The 21,222-nt window shown below is 37.5% G+C and overlaps 1 protein-coding gene across 1 annotated transcript in view; it reads left to right on the forward strand.

Annotated features, from left to right (window-relative positions):
- Positions 1 to 10,210, forward strand: part of LOC139129670 (medium-chain acyl-CoA ligase ACSF2, mitochondrial-like) — a 15,114-nt gene extending 4,904 nt beyond the window's left edge. The window contains exons 2-3 of the mRNA XM_070695344.1: positions 5,453 to 5,587; positions 7,814 to 10,210. Of these exons, the coding sequence (XP_070551445.1) occupies positions 7,852 to 9,540 (1,689 nt within the window). The 5' untranslated portion in view covers positions 5,453 to 5,587; positions 7,814 to 7,851 and the 3' untranslated portion in view covers positions 9,541 to 10,210. The remainder of the gene's footprint in view (positions 1 to 5,452; positions 5,588 to 7,813) is intronic.
- The last annotated feature ends 11,012 nt before the right edge of the window (positions 10,211 to 21,222 follow it).

Here is a 21,222-nt window from a genome sequence, read left to right on the forward strand (position 1 = left end):
CTTCTTAAAATTTTACAGTATAATTTTGTCCTCTACTGGTCAATATTCATTAGACAATTACCCCCAGTTACTCTTACATTGGTCAGAATAGCCATTATTATATCATTATTATTATTATTATTATTATTATTACAAGTTTAGGGGCTATAAGTATTATATAGAAATCTAATAATAGTTCATTGAGGCTGTGTGGGAATTCTGATAAAGAGGTGTTGTATATTTTAATTTTGTCAATAGGGGTGACTTCCCATTGATGTACGTGCAGCGCAGTTTTCTTCCATCAAAAGTCACGACTATGAAAAAGATTTCCAATATAAATTAACTCTCTCTCTCTCTCTCTCTCTCTCTCCTATGAAAAAGATTTCCAATATAAATTAACTGTCTGTCTGTCTGTCTCTCTCTCTCTCTCTCTCTCTCTCTCTCTCTCTCTCTCTCTCTCTCTCTCTCTCTCTCTCTGCAGTGAAATTGCTATGCTGCGACCACCGAACGAATATTTTCCATACATTAGGGGTATTATTAAAAGTTCATTATATAAATCTAACCAGTGTAGTCTGGCACACAGGTTATCGTAACGTTGCTTGGATAGTCGTTGGAGGCGGGCGGCCGCAGGTCGCCGTTTACTTGGGTCTTTTTTTTCCAAGTAAACGGCGACCTGCGGCCGCCCGCCTCGAACGACTATCCAAGCAACGTTACGATAACCTGTGGTCTGGCAGAGACCCTGCGATTCGCGTTCTTCTCTGTTGGAACACGCGCGCGCCCTTCAGAGGCGCGACGCGATTCCCAGAGCATGCGCAATTGAGAGTGCGTGCGCGTGACAATAGAATGTCTCGTGCTATCGTGTCGTTAGCTTTAAAAATGATGGAATGTCAACAGAAACTGGAATTACTGCAGAGAATACTTTTCAGGATATCACATGTGAGTGTCTAAGGTACCAAGTAGGACGTTTAGGAAATCCTTTCAGAACTTCACGCCGCCTGTGCCCATTTTGTGGAGTATAAGCTTATAGGCTTACGTAACTGCAGCGTAAACAGTATTTCTCCTGTACATACTGCCGGAACATATACGATGGAATGTTTGCATTTCACGTCGTTCAATTATTCAGATGGAAATGCCGCCCTCTACTCCAAACTTTGAAAAAAACAGGGTGACAGACTTTGGAATGCTAACTCTTGTATAACAAGACGTAATTTAATGGGAAGACATTTGTATTCGAGCACGGCTACAGTACAGTTTTTGATTCGAGAACTCTCACATGTCGGATTCACTGAAACAGTCATACAACTAATAGTTGTATGCTCAACAATCCAGAGGGTGAGTCGAACTTTTTCCTATGTCCATGTAGAACTTGTGCAAAAATAAGCGAATCCACATGCAGGCCTTTTGCGAATCAATAAATGCGTTTTTCACCAAGCTGAAAGGTGGAAAGATTAATTATTTTGTAGCACGTCAGTAGTTTGATATGACTAACGCCTTTCACAATAATACTGGCTATTCTATTGAGCATCGTGCTACAGGTCAAAATCTTATTCCTCAGGTTGATATACATATGTAGAGATTTTTATAGAAACTATTCCATAGCTATTTACATTTCTTTATCACTTTTTGCGGTTTCCTGTTTTTTGTTAGCCGATTAGCCGGCACACGCCAAAACGACTAGTCTTTGCGGTTTTCTATAATTTTGAGTTGGCACGCGCCAAAACGATTAGTCTATTGCGCTAGTATTTCTGGGCACGTTTAGTCTCACTGTTTACCTCCGGTTGGTTAGCAACCGCAGTTTAATTGACAGCCGATTCTTTATATTTAGGGTAAATTGTTGCAATAAGTGTTTCCTACGACGTTCGCACAAGTGAGAGCCCTATACTATGTCAAGTAGGGAAGTATTAAACGTGATATCTTGTAATATTCCCCCCTTGTCTTGGCCTGCTGGGTTTTTAAAAAGTGTTTAAAGGTATACAGGCACCATGTTCAAATTAAGCCGTTGCAACCATGAAAAGGGATCTAGCTAGTCATAGAGTTTATGGGGTCACGCCAGGTCACACTAAAATAATGCACCACTACATGGTCATAATTTTACTATAGTTAAACAATCAGAAATAATTTGTCTTCATTATTCTTCCTGGAATGAGACAAAGAAATCATTAATTGTCAATCCATAAAATAAATAAGTACCAGTGAATCTTGGGTGCTAAGGGGAATTGGGTTCACAAAATTAATTTGAGATACTAGTAGAATTAATTTTATCACATAAAATTAATTTGAAGGCATAAACTTAATTCGATGAATGCGAAGTTAGTAATATACTACATAGCACTTATTTGAGATGACTGCATGAAACAAAATTAAAATGCTTGAAAAATTATTTCAGGTCTATATCAAATTAATTCTAACACACTAAAATTAACGGAAAACATAATTTTGACCAGAATGGCCCAATATACATTATCTTTATTATTATACACCTGCGTCTGCAATCTTTGGAGTTTTCTTCGTACAGTAAATTTCGGTATCAGAGGACGCAGAGTCCAATAACTTTGCCGCGGAGTACAATAACTTTTGGTGTTATTGGACGCTATTTGACCTTTGACCTCAAAACACCGTTACGTCAATGCGGGGAAATACTTCTAAACATTGGGTACTTCACAACGTTAGTAGTGGTGAATCAAAAGCCTGTGAATTCGGGTGAAATTATGCTGGCGGCCTACAATTTCTCACACGTACACTGCGCTGCCGGGTTTGAAATTTCGTTCTCTGCGCTTAGCGGATGCGCTTAACGCGTTCTCAGTTTGCTCGCGATCGCTCAGTGCAGTGCGGGACGGTCATCCCCAAAAAAGCTTTAATTTTGATTTTTTCGAGGTAAAATTGGATTAAAAAAGGTGTATAATCAGGTTATTCCCAAAATACCGGGATTTATGTCCGAGTACATTTTTAATAGAAATAATGGAAAAAGGAACATTTTCAATGCCAAAATAGTTACCATGGCAACTTGAAACATTAAAGTAAGTCTGTTTTTTGTGTTCTCTGACCCGAATTCCCCCACTTGATAATTTTCATATCAATCAAAGTAACTTTTCATGGGATATTAGAAAAATTGATATTTTCAACCCCTAAAATGGTTACCATGGAAACATGGGGCAGTGAAATCGATATCATATTTGGTCTTTTCGACCCAAAATACCCTAACTGTGAAATTTTCACGGAAATTGAACCTATTATTATTCGCGTTATTTCTATATAATACTTATATTAATCATTATTATTATTAATTATTTATTTCGGACAATGAGCATATCCATATATATAAATCATTATAGGATTGGGAGGAAAAAATGATACAAAAATGGTGACATCAAGAAATATTCGTTGATGGTTAGACCATGAAGATATATTTCTGTACAAAGAAACTCAGATTAGCAGACTGAATTTATCCATCATCTCCTCAAGTCAGAAGTGAAATACACAACATCATATACCTTACGTATAATTAATTTTCACTCATAAAAATCCTTTTCTTCAAACTGTTGATTTGCTTTCTAAGTAAAGCATCAAAAGTGTCAATCCTATTATATACAAAAATAGTACAAGCGCTGCTGCGTCTATCATATCGCAGAAATATGCGGCCAGCATTATTGTAAGCAACTATCAATTGTTTCAGGGCGCTTTTATGATAAGTTACCACCATACAATTGATAACAATGTGCTTTAATTTACACTTCACACTTTGAGAACATTGAGAAATGTTCTCAAAATCATGTTAGCAGAGATATAAAAAGATCTCCTCTGACGCTCGATAGAAGAATTGTCACTGAAGGTATTTGTCAACAGAGAGCCGAGGTGTTTTTTTATTTAAACAAATCGCAGTTTAACTCCATTGAGATACACAGCCGGAATATGCTCAATCATACATCGCTTGATAGTTATAGCTTAGCTGCATAAGTATAGCACAGGTCAAAGGCCATTGAAAAATGTGAAAAATAACACTTTAAAAATATAATCTTCTTCTTTGAATCGATATGGCCTGCGGCCTTGAAATTTGGCGATAAGGAGCCTATGATCTAGAAATGCCATAAACAGTACTTTGACTGATTAATTCGTATGCAAATGAGATTAATTAAAATTTTTCAATTGAAGATAACTGTTGGGTCGTGTGACCAGTCGGCATGGTAACAAAGTATATTATTATTGTCTTCAAGTTATTCCTATGTGTAAAATTGCAAGTCATTTCGCGCATGCTTTTTAATGGGAGCCATTATATGTGAAAGTCGGTCAAAGGTCATTGAAGGTCATCCAAAAATTTGAAAATATTTTGGTCCGTACTTACCCTACGAAATGAAAATCAAACCTGTTGCCCCTATAGTTCCTAAGATATATTGATTTTGCATAATTAATTGTTATGGAAAAATATCAATTTCATCACTTAAAATCTTCTTCTGAAAAACGGCAAGGTCAATGACCCTGAAATTTTGCTTATTGCATCTTACTACAATGTTCTACAAAAGTTGCTAACCGTCCTGTGATAAGTCGAATATTATGCAAATTAGGCAGGCTAAAAAATTTCAATCCAAGATTGCCGCTATGTCATGTTACCAATCAAAATTTCTAGACCCATGTGCACGAGTACTCTTTTGACTGTATTAGGTCTGCAAGTTTAAGTGGCTGCGCTCAGCGGTTTCTGAGATCGAGGTGAGCAAATAATTGCGGCGGAAGTAGAAGAAATAGAAAGCTGAACTCCTGTAAAAACAACAGGGGCCCAAGTCCCTATTGAATTGGGCCCCAAAATATAGCAGTTTGGCATATCATAGTTTTATTAGCTTCCTTAAGTCAGTCGTTCGATGCTTATGAGAATAGATAATGCAAAATACAATTGCTGTTGTATTTAACATGAAGTCAAGCTTTAAATGAGATATAAATTTTCGCATGACAATTTGTCTGGATATGACTTGTTACATTGTAATCAATATTGCGATTTTCTACTCCGAGTATCAATCTCCTTCATCCATTGAGTAAACTATTGGTACTGTAATAAAGCGAACAGTAGTCAATAGTGCTAAAAGGTCGAGATAAAGTCTTTGAAAAGTTCACCTATTTGCGCATATAGCGAATTTATTGCTATCGTTGAATTCCTGTAAGGTGTATGATAACGAGTATGTATATGCGAGTTCCTTCTGGACTCTACAGAGTGTGAGTATGTATATATGTATGTGGGGGCGGTCCCGGGGGTCAAGGTTAGAAAAATATAAACACCCTCGACCCGGTTCATTTTTAACATTTGATATATAGTTCACCATAGTTAGGGTGACTGATATCAAATGAGACGATTGACATATGTAGAAAGACCTGTGCATACCGTTGACATGTTAATTGACACTCATCTGAAATCGTTGTATCATTGGGATGAGCAATCGAGCACGATCTACAGACAGTACTGACCCGATATACAATTGATTACCTCCAGGGGTATCTTTAAACGACCTTTGACCCTTGCATAAACCACAGCAAATCTGTCCACGAAGAGCATTCAACCTCTCTGTGAGATTTGTGAGCGTTGTTCAAGTTAAGCGAGTTTATAAAAGAACAGTAACGCATTAGGGTGAGTATTTATGAACGAACGAGCTAGAGTCAATCGTAAAATTGAATGAAAACTCAAGTCTCGGCTGTCGATCTTAAGTAGGTCATGCAAAGCTGATGTATTTTACACGAAGGTTGTGAAAACAGCATTGTCAACTGCACCCTTGACCTGAAGTAATTGCGAGGTCTGTGATTTGATCTCGTATGAAGACATAGGCAAAAGGTTTTCGATTTCCTAAGTCCTGAAAGTCTTTGATTTCCTAAAAGTCTGTAAGTTTGGCAGGCAGAATTGAAAATGGCAGAAAATGTAATGTTGAAGCTTTAGTCACCCCTTCGTGACCTGACATTCTTTTATTTTCGTTCCCTATGTAGCGACCCATCGTATACTCTTTCTGTCTGTGGTATTTTTGGGATGCACGGGATGTGTTGTACATTGTGCCCGAATTTCTGATCAAACTATCCTGAAAAGATTTAAGGTCACCAGGGGTCACGCAACTTTCCTATCATATACACATACTCCATTTGACGCACCATAGGCGTTACTGTATGAGTAGCAATATTGTTGGAATTCGCTCAGTCGGTGACAACTATATTACTTGAAGCGATAGAATCTCCATTGCGTAACCTGAAATCGTATGCGTAGAATTTAATGTAGAAGGTTCCTTCAGTTTCTTTTGGAAAACAAAAACTGATTCTCTCAATTAAGCTACGTTTTTCTCAGTGAAGGTATGGCACATTTTTTAAAATCTGCTCTAAACGAAGGTGAGATACACGGTGGCATAGTATTTTGAATTATATCAAATTATGTCACACACTTTATTATTTATGTAGTTCAGACGTTTGCTCCATTAGGTTTACAAGATTTGAATGTTTGAGAAACACTATTAACTTCCAATTTAGGAAATGTCGTCTTAATTAAGCCTATATTACTCTTCACTTTTGTTAGCAATCAGGGAATTGCCACGTGATAGGTCATTGGGATATGGAAACAGAGTAGAGGCTGTCGGTCTTCCAAGTTAAAACCAACACGTTATTTCATACGTGTGGAAGTTAAATGACGTCAGGAATAGAGGTAGCAGAGCCCTCTCTCTCTTGATATTACAGAAATATTGTTTTAATACGACGCAAAAAACAGTAGATACGGATTAAAGATAAAACAATACATCTAATCACAATCATCAATACAGCTCTTGGTTTTCAATTTACATGTTATGTAAGAGGTAAGATTTCAACTCACTCTTTGTGTGGGATAAACTACCTTCGTAAAACTTTCCAAGTTTTTGAATGGCGAAATTTGAAGCAGAATACAAATACGAATAGGCAGCCAGCCACAAGTAGGTCACGTGAAGAGAGTGTGTGATATATTTCACCTATTTCAAGGTCAATTGCACTGATAGCGCTCAATTTCTGCGGGGTCAACGACTGTTATCTCGTCTTTATGTAAAGTAAATGAGGTCAACATCACCTGTAAGATCAAGTTGATTTTCATGGTCTACGGCAAGTGTTCCATTTTTGGCACTCTCAATTGTATATTAGTTACTTTTCTAATACTGTTCCGCTATATGATTTATTTTGTGATGAATTGTTGTTTGACCAAGGAAAACTCAACTCTGCAAACTATGCATCCCGTCTTGCTTCTCTGAAAATCCATCTCACCTTTTTTGGGAGCGATCATGCTATCATATGGTGGATACATTTAGTTCAGTATTTTTAAATGAATATGTAAGTAGAAAATTCAAAATGTTACTGGTGATGGTAATTTTAAGATAAGGAGACTGATTAAGCAATGATATTCTGAACATTAATTTAGCGATAGACCCCGTGAACGTGCTGATCATAATCTTTGCTATCAAAAGCGACATAACTCATCACACCAGGATTGAATGCTCCCTGTTCTTGAAGACGAATTTGCAATGCCAAGCGATAAGCCGGAATATTCTAAACAACTAAATACTTACAAAGAAGCCTACTTGCCGAACAAACATAGCCAGTTAACCTAAAAAGAGAAAGGAGATATGACCTACCTTAATCACATTTTTGTTTGCAATAAATTTACAACAGGGACAAACTTTTCAGTATTTAAACTACGCCCCGTTTGAACATGCCGCCACTTTATATTCTGTGTTCATCATTCAAAAAGGCCAACGAAAAACAAACAAAAATTATGGACCTACACTTTGAACACGTCGTGTACATATGTCAGTAGTAATTTCCATTGCTTGTTTTGTTTTCCTCATGTATTTTACAGAACGTTTTAATTGAAGACATTTTGCATTTAAACAAGAAATGGCAGCTCACATTCTTGCAACAACCTCAAAACTGACTGAAAGTTACTACCATACGCCAAGTCAACGACGATTCTGCGGCAAGACCATTAGTCACCTGTTGGAATTAACAAGTGATGCTTATCCACAGAGAGAAGCAATAACCTATTATTCAAAGGATGGTGACGTCAAACGTTTGTCATTCGAGGAACTGAGGCTTCAGGTGGATAAATTTGCTAAAGGGCTCATGAGTCTCGGTCTACAAAAGGGCGAAAAGCTGGGAATACTTGTTGGCAGACGATACGAGTACATAGTAGTCTATTTAGGTGCAATGAAAGCAGGTCTCATCGCTGTCCGCCTTCATACCTCCTCAAAGGCTGATCAGATAAAATATCAAATAACCAAAGTCGGGTGTGACCTGTTGGTCATTGACAATGATAATCTAACCACGATCCGAGAATTAGTTCCAGAAGTTGAGGCTGTAAGTGTACCATGCTGCCGGCAGCCTCTTCCAAGTGTTCGTTTTTTCATCAACATTGATGCTGCAGAGACGCACGGAGCATGTCTAACCCTAAATAAGGTTCTCTCAATGCCATCGGATCATTTGAAAGAGTCAGAGATACAAAATGAAGTTCAGCAAGATGACCCATGTGTCATCGTCTTTAGTTCTGGCAGTACTGGAAGGCCAAAAGCCATTGTGCACTCGCATGGCGCCATTGCTGAATTTGTAATGGCCAAATCTGATGAGAGATTAGCGTGTAATGATGATCAGCGTGGTTGTCATCTGTGTTCAGTGCCCTGCTATAGCACTGCACTTGACGGAATTATGGCCCCCATGATTGTAGCTGGCGATAGGGTTGTACTGACTGAGTCACCAGACGTTAAAACACTTATAAATGTAATACAACTCGAACGATGCTCATCTGCAATTCTTTACCCTCTCCTTGCCTTTGAGATAGCGCACCTAAAGGGCGAAGGTGTCGATTTTTCATCCATGAAACAAGCCATTGTTGGAGGTAATACTTTGCCACCAGATACTCTAGCAAAATTAAGGAAAGTTGTCACACCTAATATAATCATTGGTTACGGATCGACTGAAACGAAAGTTGTCACGTTTCACTGCATAGGTGACCCGATTGATGAGAAGAAATGGATAGTGGGACGACCAGTTCAGCATGCGGAAATCAAGGTTGTTGACGATCAGTTTCGAACAGTACCCATCAATACTGAGGGCGAAATCTGCGTACGCAGTCCATATAGCTTCCAATGCTACCTTGGTGATAAAGAGCTGACCAAAACTGTGAAAACGGAATCGGGATGGGTTATGACTGGAGATGCTGGAATCATGCTTGACGATGGAAGGCTTCAAGTACTGGGGAGAAAAGACGACTGCATTATAAAGGATGCTAGAAATGTCTATCCTTCAGAAATCGAGCGTTATCTTTTTGGTCACCCTAAAGTGAAATTTTGCCAGGCAGTGGCTGTTCCTGACCAAAAAGTGATCAACGAGATATGTTTGTGTCTGGTCTTAAAACCAGAAACAGAGTGTACAGAAGAGGAAATTTTGGAAGTGATGAGGGACCATTTGGACGATTTTCTCATTCCTAGATACGTTTTGTTTTTTGAGAGTTTTCCAGTCACAGATACCGGGAAAATTAAACGTAATGAAGTGATGAGAAAGGCAGCCGAGAGATTACATCTAACAAACTAATAGGTCCGCAATATGTGTGTGTTTTTATGAAGATTAAATATTGTGTAAAATTTGCTCTAAAATAATATTGAGATACACAATAGAATAGTATTCTTTTGAGATTTTGTCAGAAGGGTCGCATACTTTTAGTCAAGAAACGATCAGAATTTGAATTTAATTCACGTCTTGGGTCTAGTGCACAGTCCTAAAAACAATTTAGCAATCTAACGGAAGGGTGTTACATGTTTTGCTTGCGTGGAAAAGAATGTAAGCGGACAAAATAAAACAGAACTCTTTCGTAGTATGAACAAAGCGCAAAAAGCGAGGTTTGTTGACATTCTTCTTTAAGGTCTCATGCCCGTTTTGACTGTCGAAGTTAGAAAAGTAGCAATGTGAATATCAGTTAGATATCTTTTTGTACTGGATAGTTTAATTTTAGAATTTCTCGGACGACTAAATAATCGTACTTTAGATAGATTGACCTGATTTCAAAGTATGTCATATAATTTTTTATGTAGTTGAGACATTTTCTTGATGAGTTTTACGAAATTTGAATGATTAAGAGTCATTGTCAATATTAGATTTGTAAGCGTATACATGAAATTTCCTCTGTATAAAGCTTTTCAAAACTGTTAAATGGCGACTTTTAAAGCAAAGTAAATTAAAGAAAAATAAAATATCAATGAACTTGCTCCTGCCACTGACATCCACTTTATGTCATTGGAAACATTGCCGCTCTGTACATATATAGTATATCTAGTGCCTATGTATACGTAAAATGGACGCTGATTGGCTGAGAGAAATAAAATAATGTCTCATTTAACAATACCTTAGTGGAACATCAGGAGCATCAGAAAGACAAGAGCAAAGATTTTAGAAAAAAAACAAACATTACAAGGCGATTCAGAGTCATCCCTTACAAACGTGCATACATGCATACATACATGTATGCATGCATGCATTTTCACGAAGGGTTGATAAACTTCGCTAATACTATGATTCATCAAACACTTGGGGACTTTCCTGATTTCGTAAACTTGCAAAACATTTGTCCACATATAAAATAAAACGTAGCCTTATTGCTGTCATATTTCTCAATTTTATCACACATCTACACCTACAGTCCTGTTACAATGACCATTCTGAAAGTGCACTCAGTGTATCGGTAGGAAAAACAAAGTCTCAGTATAGTTTATCCTCCGATAGCCGGTGGGACTGGAGTAACACAAATAAGGGAAGCACTGCATAAAATAAAACTAAATTACTACAGCTTGCTGTGGTCGCAGACCACCATCTCATGGCGTATTTTATGCAGCCATTTTACTCCATCAATAATAATCTTTCCGTTTATGTAAACACACTAAAAATGTAAGCTGGTTTTTTATCTTGGGACATTTCTGATAGATTACATGTCACGATGCATAGTTATTGCGGCTCAAATCAACTCAATCAAATCAGCTACAGAGGCGTGCAATTCGTATGAGTGAATAAACTCGTTCAACAATAATGCAACACTGCTGACGCTGAACTTGTAAGCATGCACAATTAGGCCCAGCAATTGTGTAAAGTCTTTGTAAACTGCAAATATAATAGTTATTGGTTGTTTTCAAAATTATGCAAATACGATCATCTCTTATCCTTTGAGTTTGGACTTTGCAAGGTCTTTTTGTCAAGAGCGGGCGTTGATAGGGCTCTAAACATTAGTGCATATTCCGATTTGTCAAGAAGAAGTGTGGACAGAGCTCTTAAGATTGGTGAATTTTCCAGCCTTATACGTTAAACGATAAAAAGTAAGACATCGAAGAAAATATTCACCACGTACTGAGTTAAGGCCGTGTCGAAAAAAAATAAAAGGGTAAACAAGAATGGGCTTTCAATTGTAAGTAGGTCATGTGAAGCTAAAGCGTGATAGGACTTATAAAGCTCCATGAACAACTGAAATTTTGCTTAGAATTGTCAGTATTTATGTGTCCACTCGCCAACGAAGTCGACAATGGAAGTTAGACTTGGCGTTGAATTCTTAAGTCAAGTTGGTAAATTTGTCAGTCAGATTAAAATTGTCAGGCGGGACTGATAAAAATGGTTTACTCTGGCGACAGTTATTCCAGGGTACCAGGATATCAGATACTTTTCACATAACATCATGTCATATCTTTTTACAATACAGTAATGGTCTCTTGCATAAAATATAAGAGGCAAGTTGAACCTTCTCTCGCAACATAACAAAGAATGGCGTCTCTTGTTTCAGTGGAAATTCGTATCCTGCGCATGTGCAGAAGATGACTTTCATGACCCTTGTGTGACCATTCACCCCGTTGTTTTCGATGATACGTTGCTATTCAAAGGCACTCCTTTCTCGTGTTTTTAAAGAGACAAAGCATTGTACAAGAAGTTAGATTTAACATGTGCAAGAATATTTGGGACTGTCGCGTGGCTTTTAAGCCAAACTGGGAAATTCACACCTACAAATGATAGAACGTCGAACAGGGGTCAGCTACCCTGCTGCATAAAAACAATCAAGGGAAAATCATTGCACTGTCTTAGTGTCAATATAACATATCTTTGAGTTTGACTTCGATCTACCTTTTTATATTGCCCTGTAGGTTATTTATAGAGAAAGGTTTGGATGAGAATTTATTTGGTGACAAGGCTGTGTCGCCAAATTGAAAGGGTACACGGGAATAGTCTTTCAGCCACAAGTAGATCACATGACGCGGGTGTCTACTGGTTTTACCAAGCTGGACAGCCAACTACTGCTGTCACTCAACTATTATACCAGTAGTATAAATGAATTATCTCGAAGCACATTCACGCATATATTTCATTATCAATTATGCTGCCCCTTACTTAAGTTAATCACATTTACCCGTCGTTGGCCAGAATATCAGTCTGTCTGGTCGTCAGGTCACGGGTGTGGTGACTGCGTAGACTTCAAACCCAATATTAATTTCTTGTTTTTTACATGGAAAGGCTATGCAAACACATTTATGATGTTCAATATGGCGGCCAGACTAGTGGCCATCGCCGTGTACAACATCGGCGTTATGAAGCATTCGAACACGCATTAGAGTTGTTTTGATGTTAGCTGCAGGGCCTAAGGTTGGACTCGCATCTTTATGCTGGAGTAAAACAAATCGACAAGTTTAGTACTTGGTGATCTTTTTATTCAAAGCAGAAGATGTCGTACACGATATATAAGATGTTTTGTGCAGGCAAAAGTTTTTCCACGGCATCAGGTTTACTGGGACCTCTCAATATGTATGTTTTATTTTGTAACATGATAGGCAAACCCATTCATGCAACATTGCAAACAATAGGCTTCGACGTGTTTCTCCAGATATCGATTCTTCGCGCACGTGCAAAAGGCCACTCGAATGGCCCTTGATATATCACACATACCGATGTTTTGGTGGCATGCTACTCTTATTCTCCCTATGGTAAGACAAACAACGCATTTGTTCACACATAAGTTAGGGTTTACATGCTGACTAGTATTGGAAAGCTTGAAAGCAAACTGACATACACATGGTAGCAAAGGATACAAGGTCAAACAGAAGCGCGGGCTAGTGGCCTATTACACACAAATATTTATTGGTATTAGAGTTTAACATGGAGGCATTAGTGTTGTGTGTCGACGTGACACACATTGACACACATACTGGACACACAACATACTTGAAACGTTCACTATGCAAAGAAAATGAGTTCCATTCTATTCTTAACAAGTGAAGGATTTAAGCCTTTAGGAGGCCATGTGCTGCAGAAATTTGTTAATGTTATGAAGCTCCACTGCCAACCGCTCCTTTTGTCCTATATTACTGCAGGACCTACAGCAGTACTCTTAAAATAGAGAGACAAAGACTACAGGAAGGGCGGTAGAAAGTTTGTCTTTTAAAGGGAAGTTGTTACGCTTGTGTGAATAATTCAATGTGATCTGCCTGAGCGATAATTTTTGTTATGTTTATCGCTCAATTTTCCTACACTTTATCTGTTGTAACTTGTATCATGCGATTACAGAGAAATCCTTTCAACAGTTAACACAATACATATATCAAGGGAATGGCAGACGTAATAAATAGTCTATTCCTATTCTTTCAAGTCCAGCATATTACGTTTAAATTCCGATATATTGTAAAGATAAAGAATCAATGGCGACTAATCTGTTTGCAAGAACATCAAAACCGACTCAAAGTTCGTACAATGGGGAATTCTGGGCACAGCTTTAAGAATTAAAAGACATCACAGCAGATCAGCAGATTTTCAGTTACTTGTGATACACATCCGCACTTTCCGGTTTACATGTATGAACAGAACAGAAAAAGAAACGTTTGCATTAACATGGCTCTTTTTATACTCATTATCTTCACTTGATTTAATGTGTCTTGTGTCAGTCGCTTTATGTTCTCTTCTCTGGAATGGTAGTACCCGCCTTGGGGCAGATATTCGGACCCACGCATTTTTACAATTCTTTTCTGATCTACCAATTGTGGAGCTCATTTATACTGCTCTTGAGGTGAGAAAACGTTTCCCTCTCATAGTTTTTCGAAAATCGAAAATTGTATTTTTCCCCATTGATGAAAAACAGAGATGGCTGCCATTTTTAATTCTAAATATCAAGTAAGGTAATTTGTTTCCATAGTACCAAGCTTTGAACGGCGACCAACGATTTTTATTATTGATTTGGTAAGAGTAAAGTCGAATTTTCATGGAGGAAAGTGTGAGTAAAAGTTCAAGTCTTTCACTTTCGAGGCGCATACTACCTTTAACTGCCACTTCTTGCTTACATTCATTCATGCGTTAAAACGTCAAACAAACGTCCAACTATTAAGAATTGTTAATATACTGAAACGTTCTCTGCGCGAAGAACGTGTTGTACAAATAGACTCATTATCTCCTGTTTCATAAGTCAGGTCCATGACATATGTACCAACATCAGTGATTGGTTCATCTGGTAATTTAAGGTCCATTTGCGTTACGCTGATTGGTGGGACCTCATGCGTTAGGTCTTATTACTATGTATTATTCACTTTACAGCTCCCTGATTGGTTAATGTGTAGGTCCGGTCCTCCAGTGTTCACTGCCTCATTATGCAATGTCCCACGTACTTCCTGGCTACCGCTAAAGTAATACGTTATTCGTGATGTTCACGGATCGGCCGAAAGTTACAACGAAAAATGCCCGACAAACCTTCATGCGTTAAATTTCCATGTTTTTACTTATCCCTGTCCCTTTATGCATTACAAGCATGTTGGCTCGTTGTTTTCCAATTGTTGGTTACGTACAAAGTTCACGCTTTTCATTTTCATTTTGATTTGACGGGGGCATTGACCGCATCGACAGCAGCGAAGCCTGTGAATGACAAGAGGAAACAATAGAAAAAGGCATTACGTAACAAAAATTACGTCACGGTTTCAGGCGTCAGTAGCTCATTTCTATACCGCAGGAAAAAGGACAAAATTTCTCCTGGCAATATTTAATTCATGTATAATTCACAGTATCACATAAAATGCCATGAATAGTGAAGGAACTCTCGAACAAGGTCAAATCTAACTAGATATTTTGACAAATACTCGGCATGAGTACCTTTCTTATACTGGGATCGAGCTGCGACCACGTGCAGGCATCATCCAAAAGTACATGGGACATCGCATAATGAGGCAGTGAACACTGGAGGACCAGACTACACATTAACCAATCAGGAAGCTGTAAATTGAATAATACATAATAATGAGACCTAACACATGAGGTCCCCCAATGACTGCTCGTAAAGTGGACCTTAGAGAAGCGGATTAACCAATGAGAGCATGCAGTACATGTGTGTAGGACGTGTAATGTAGGTCATTTTGAAACAGGACAAATTAGACTCATTATCACCTTGAACACGAGAGGTTTTCGTTTGTCAAGTGAAACACTACGAATATTTACTTCGAAATATGTCCATTGACATGTATAGACAAGGTTCATGACCAGTTCGACTAAGTCAGCTAATTTATATACAATGAGGGTCAACGTAATGCTTGATAACATGCGGTGACTGAAAAAGCCACACCGGCATTGCAGGTCGCCGGAGCATCGTGTTCAGCTTTGCATACCATTAGCTTGACAATCAGACCGTTTAAAGATGGACACAATTGGATGTGTTTGTCAAGCCGAGTACTGTTCGGAGGGTGTATAATCAAACATTGACAAAGAAATGTTCGTTATCGTGACGCTAAGACAGTATGGATTGTCAAAGTTAGGATACGTTGAGCACGTTCAAAGTCAGGGGGGTTAAACGAGGGCCTCGAAAAAGGGCATTTCGCCTCACAATACGATGATCCCTTTGAGATTACAGGTTCAGTTTATTCTACTTCGCTTTACAAGACAGCAGTGGAAGTACAAAATGGTCCCAAATTTGCGTTTTTACGCAGCTTGCCAATATGAAGTGGATGTATTTAGTACTAAATGACAATGGGGTTCATGATATTATGGGTCATAAAGAACAATAAGTATGTGGTCATATGGCCATTGCTTTTGAACTTGTGGTACCGGCACACTAATACACTTGATTCTCTCCTGTTATCAAGTGCTAAGGAAATACAATGACTAGAGTTTTGTAAGCGAGAAAACTATGTACCTTTGCTGAAGTGCATTTCGAAAATATTTTTCTCATAGTTTTCTCACTGACTAAAACGGCGGACATTTTAATAGATTATCCGTTGAACTTATTAACTTCATTTAAATCACAGTGAAATTGTCTTAGTCCATGACACTTAATTTCAATATTGACGATGTCATGTCGTTACTTCCATTTCATCATTTCACCAGATATTACCCTGCATCGCGATTTTGAATATTTAAATAAGCTCATGCATTCGGATTTTTCCTTTGAATTTCTATGTTTTGAACCCCGCGGTGTTTCAAGGGTTAGATTTGGAAATAGAAAATGGCAGTTCAAGTTCTTTCATTACCACAAAACTGACAAAAAGTTAGAATGAAAAATTTGGTAAGAAGCGATTTTCTGGTAAGATTATCGTCAATTATTTGACCTGGCAAGCGATAGATATCAAGAAAGAGAAGTTACGTCCACTTTTCCGTAAATACTAATTTTAACTTTCAGTAACTTGTTTACAAAAGATTAATGGGATGAATAATTTAACAACAAGCAGCAGTGGTATTGTGAGAAAGAAATTTATGTCCATGCGAATATGTAAAAATTCCGCATTTCATAGCCTTATATACCAGTTTTGAAGGATTGGACGCATACGCTTCCACCCTAACAGGGTCAAATTATGTGGTTTTTTTTAGTTACTATGCGCAAAGTGCATTTCTACGGCAATAATACACCTCAGTATGGTTCATCAAGGTTTAAATAACTTTGAATTCTTTTCTTCTCTACCACTTATGGGTCTCAATTAAAATTCTTGGTGTAGGAAAAAAATAACTGTCTTAGTTTTTTGAAAATCGAAGATTTTATTTGTTCCCAATAGAGTTAACTTAGTTATGGTTACCCATTTTGAATTTCAAATATCGGTAATCTTGGTAATCTAAGCAAAATTTCCATAGTGACGCTAGATTTTTTATTCTTGATTTGGAATGAGAATGGTTGAAAGATTCCTTGAGGAAAGTTTAAGCGAAATTTATGTATTTCATTTTCGAGGCGCATACTGCCTTAAGAATTTTCTTTTTTATTAATCTTCTCCAAGCTTTTTAATGATTTCACTTCAAGCAGAATAAATTCATAAAAAGTTCTGTTAAGTAAAACATCATCGGAAAATCAACTTATTAGATGATGATTATATCATGCAAATATGTCCGATATCGTTGTCTTTGTCTTTAAATAAATATTACATTAATATTAATGTTGATACTATATTGATGAATACTACTAAATTCTGAGGCCGACATTATGATTTAACAAAAATGCTAACGGCCTTTTGAAAAATGGATATTGATAGGATGACTGAAATATATGATTTTAAAATTCTAACAGCTCAGAGGAAATTTGAAGATTAAGTGATGTACATCAGAAACACATCCGCAAACATCGAAGAAGACTCTGCAAATGATATACAGTGATCGCATATAAAATGCATGCCTGTTGTACTTAAATGAAGGAGTAATAACCTGCGATAATACCAAGGGTCATCAAACATTTGGCAAATCCTCAGATTGTATAAACTCACAGGACCTTTCTCAATGGCAACATGAAATGTTATTTTACCGCTGCCAGGTCACTCAATATTACGAAGAACCAGCACTAATAATCATGTTGTAACGGTCATCATTGATCAGTACACTCATTATAGCGGGTAGAAAGTCAAATACATGCCAACAAAAACGATTGAGTCGAAATGTAGTTTTCCCCAGTCGATAATGCTAGAACCACAGAACGGAATCTAAGCACTGCATTATTGAACTTAACAACTGCAGATTGATGTTTTCGCTTACCATCATCTCATGACATATTTTTGCAACCATTCTGTCCAATGGATAACAGTCTGTTCATTTATGTAAACATCGTCAACCAGTACGGGTTCAACTTCTGTTTTCAATAACGATCAATAATGCACAACACGTTCCACACTTATTGGTACTCAAATCACCTCAGATTGTACAGAAACATGCAAATCGTATGCCTGACTATTAAGCTAGCTCTACAATAATGCAAAACTACTAATACTGAGCAGACAAGCATGTACTATAAGGCTCAGCTATTGCGTGGATACATGTAGACGACGAAATTTATTGTTGGTAGTTTTCGATGATATCAAAACAAGTTTATCTCTTAACCTTTCAGTGTGGACTTTGTATTGGCGGTGTGTCAAGAAGGGGGCGTTGAAAGAGCCTCAACTTCGGAGATTTTTGCAGCTTCTGGTCGTCGACTAGGAATTTCAAATAGACATATTTGGGTGAGTATTTATCAGGTGCTCATTGACAATTAAAGTCATAACACAAGAATGAACGAGTTAACAAGAATGGACATTTAGTCATAAATAGGTCATGAGAAGCTGAGATGTGGTGACAGTTATAAAACTAGCCCCACAATTGACCACTTTGCAACTGATTTGCATTTAGGGTCAATGATTGTTAGTGTTCATGTGTAGACAAAAACAGTTGATAATTTAGGTTGAATTCTTAAGCCAGGTCGGTAAATTTGTCAGACAGGATTGAAAGTGGTTTGTTCAGTTGGTCATTTTTCTAGGATAGCAAGTATTTGTATTGAAGCATTTGTATTATCTGTCATAGTTTAAATTTGACACGTGGAAGAGTTTGCATTGAAAAACTTGCAAAAGTTATTTGAGAGTAGGCTTGTGGCTTCGGTCCGCATTTGGATAACGTGACAGTAGACACGTCTCTTACAATGTCCTTAAAGACAAAGTTGTGGATGGGATTATTTTGGTGCCAAGGTCATATCGGCAAAAATGAAAAGGCAACTACGAATAGGCTGACAGCCACAAGTTCAACATGTGAAGAGAGGTTGTAATAAATGTCACCTTTCTGCTGGCTCTAAACTGCAGCTGGGTCAACGACAATAATCTTGTATGCATGTAAAGTAAATAAAGTCAACATCTAAAAGGTTGGTCTTCAAGTTTATTTTCATGGTCAATTTGGTACATTTAATAAAATGATTGGCAAGTGTTACATTAAATTAGTTACTTTTCTAATATTGTTCTTCTGTATTAGCTATATATATGTTTTGCCTATAAAGGTAGAATGCACATCGGCAACAGATATTCAGACTCTAAAACATTTAAAATTCGTTTCTGGTCTACCATTTGTTGGCGGTTCATTTTAAAGCTCATGGCGTAAGAAAACTTTTCACTGTCTTAATTTTTGTGGAAATCGAATATTTTATTTCCTCCATAAATGTAACACAGGGATTTCAGCCTTTGTGAATTTCAAATATTAGAATTCTTGAGAAATTTTTTCACCAATTTTTATTCTTGATTTTGAAATTTAATAGTTGAAATAATCCTTGAGGAAATATTGAGCAAAAATATAAGACTTTCAGTTTTCGGGGCGCATAGAAAAAACAGAAAACCATTGAAAAACCATTGCAAACTATGCATAGTAACCTAGCTTCTCTGGAAACCCATTGGTGAGCGAACATGTTATTATATGGTGGATGTATTTAGTCTGGTATTTTTTAAAATAGGAACTTGAAAATGTTACTGATGATGGATAAGAAGATGAAGATTTAGCTGTTTAATTGAAGAACGAACAAGCAACGTTTTTCTGAACATTTGGCATTAACACTTCGTGAACTTTCTGATCATAATGTTAGCGGTCAAAAAAGACACCGCTTATCACACCAGGATAACTGTTGGTTCTTGATGACGATTTTGTAATGCCAAAAGATAAGCTAAAATATTCTAAATAATTAAATACAACGGCTAACAGAGCAGCCTACCCGGCGAGCAAAAAAAGCTGTATGCACTAAAAGTTAAAAAGAGATGTAACATTCCTTCATCACATTTTCTTTGACAATAAAAACGTAACAAGGAAAACCTTTCTGTATTTCAGCACAACTTTATCTTCTGGTCGTTGTGTTCATCATTCAAATATGGCCAACGAATAAAAATAAAATTATGAACTTCGGTTTTGAAAAAGTCACGCACATATGTCACTAATAATTTTCATTATTTTTTTGTCAGGTATTCAAGACATTGTAGATTTACAAAAGGAATGGCAGCCCACATTCTTGCTACAACTTCTAAACTGACTCAAAGTTACTACCATACACCGAGTCAACGGCTCTAGATCAACTACTTGATTTAACAAGCGATGCTTATCCACAGAGAGAAGCAATGACCCATTATTCAAAGGATGGTGACGTCAAACGTTTGTCATTCGAGGAACTGAGGCTTCAGGTGGATAGATTTGTTAAAGGGCTCGTGAGTCTCGCTCTACAAAAGGGCGACAAGTTAGGAATACTTGTTGGCAGACGATACGAATATATCGTAGTCTATTTAGGTGCAATGTAAGCAGGTCTCATCGCTGTCCGCCTTCATACGTCGTCAAAGGCTGATCAATTAAAATATCAAATAAACAAAGTAGGCTGTGACATATTGGTCATTGACAGCTATGGTCTAACCACCATCCGAGAATTACTTCCAGAAGTTGAGGGTGTAAGTGTACCATGTTACAAGCAGTGTCTTCCAAGTGTTCGTTTTTTCATCAATATCGATGCTGCAGAGGCGCAAGGGGCTTGTCTATCCCTAAATAGTATCCTGACCATGTCATCAGACAAATTGAAAGAGATCGGGAGTGATAATGATCTAAAACTTGACAACACTTGTGTCATCTTCTTCAGCTCTGGCAGTACTGGAAAGCCAAGAGCCATTGTGCACTCCCATCACGCCATTAGTGAATGTGCCATAGCCATGTCTGACGACAGAACAGCATATACACCCGTGGCCACTTTAGTGTTGATCAAGCCTGTCTGGTACAAGCCGAAATTCTGTCTGCAGAATGGTGATAAAACGGTTACTTTACCCTGTATCAGTGGTGATAATGATCCTACTATATGTACCCCGTGGACACGCCGATTAGCCTGAAATTAGGGAGTGATTATAAAATACACTGTATACAAATGATGTTGACCAAAGCACTTGCCCTATCTCAGTACTCAGTATCTGCTAAAATTCATTTGTTTCAAATGCAGTCAGTGTTAGAGAACATCACACATTTTGTGTCGATTTCAATATTGCAGTGAATGAA

Source organism: Ptychodera flava, chromosome 3, assembly GCF_041260155.1.
Source record: "Ptychodera flava strain L36383 chromosome 3, AS_Pfla_20210202, whole genome shotgun sequence".
NCBI lineage: Eukaryota > Metazoa > Hemichordata > Enteropneusta > Ptychoderidae > Ptychodera > Ptychodera flava.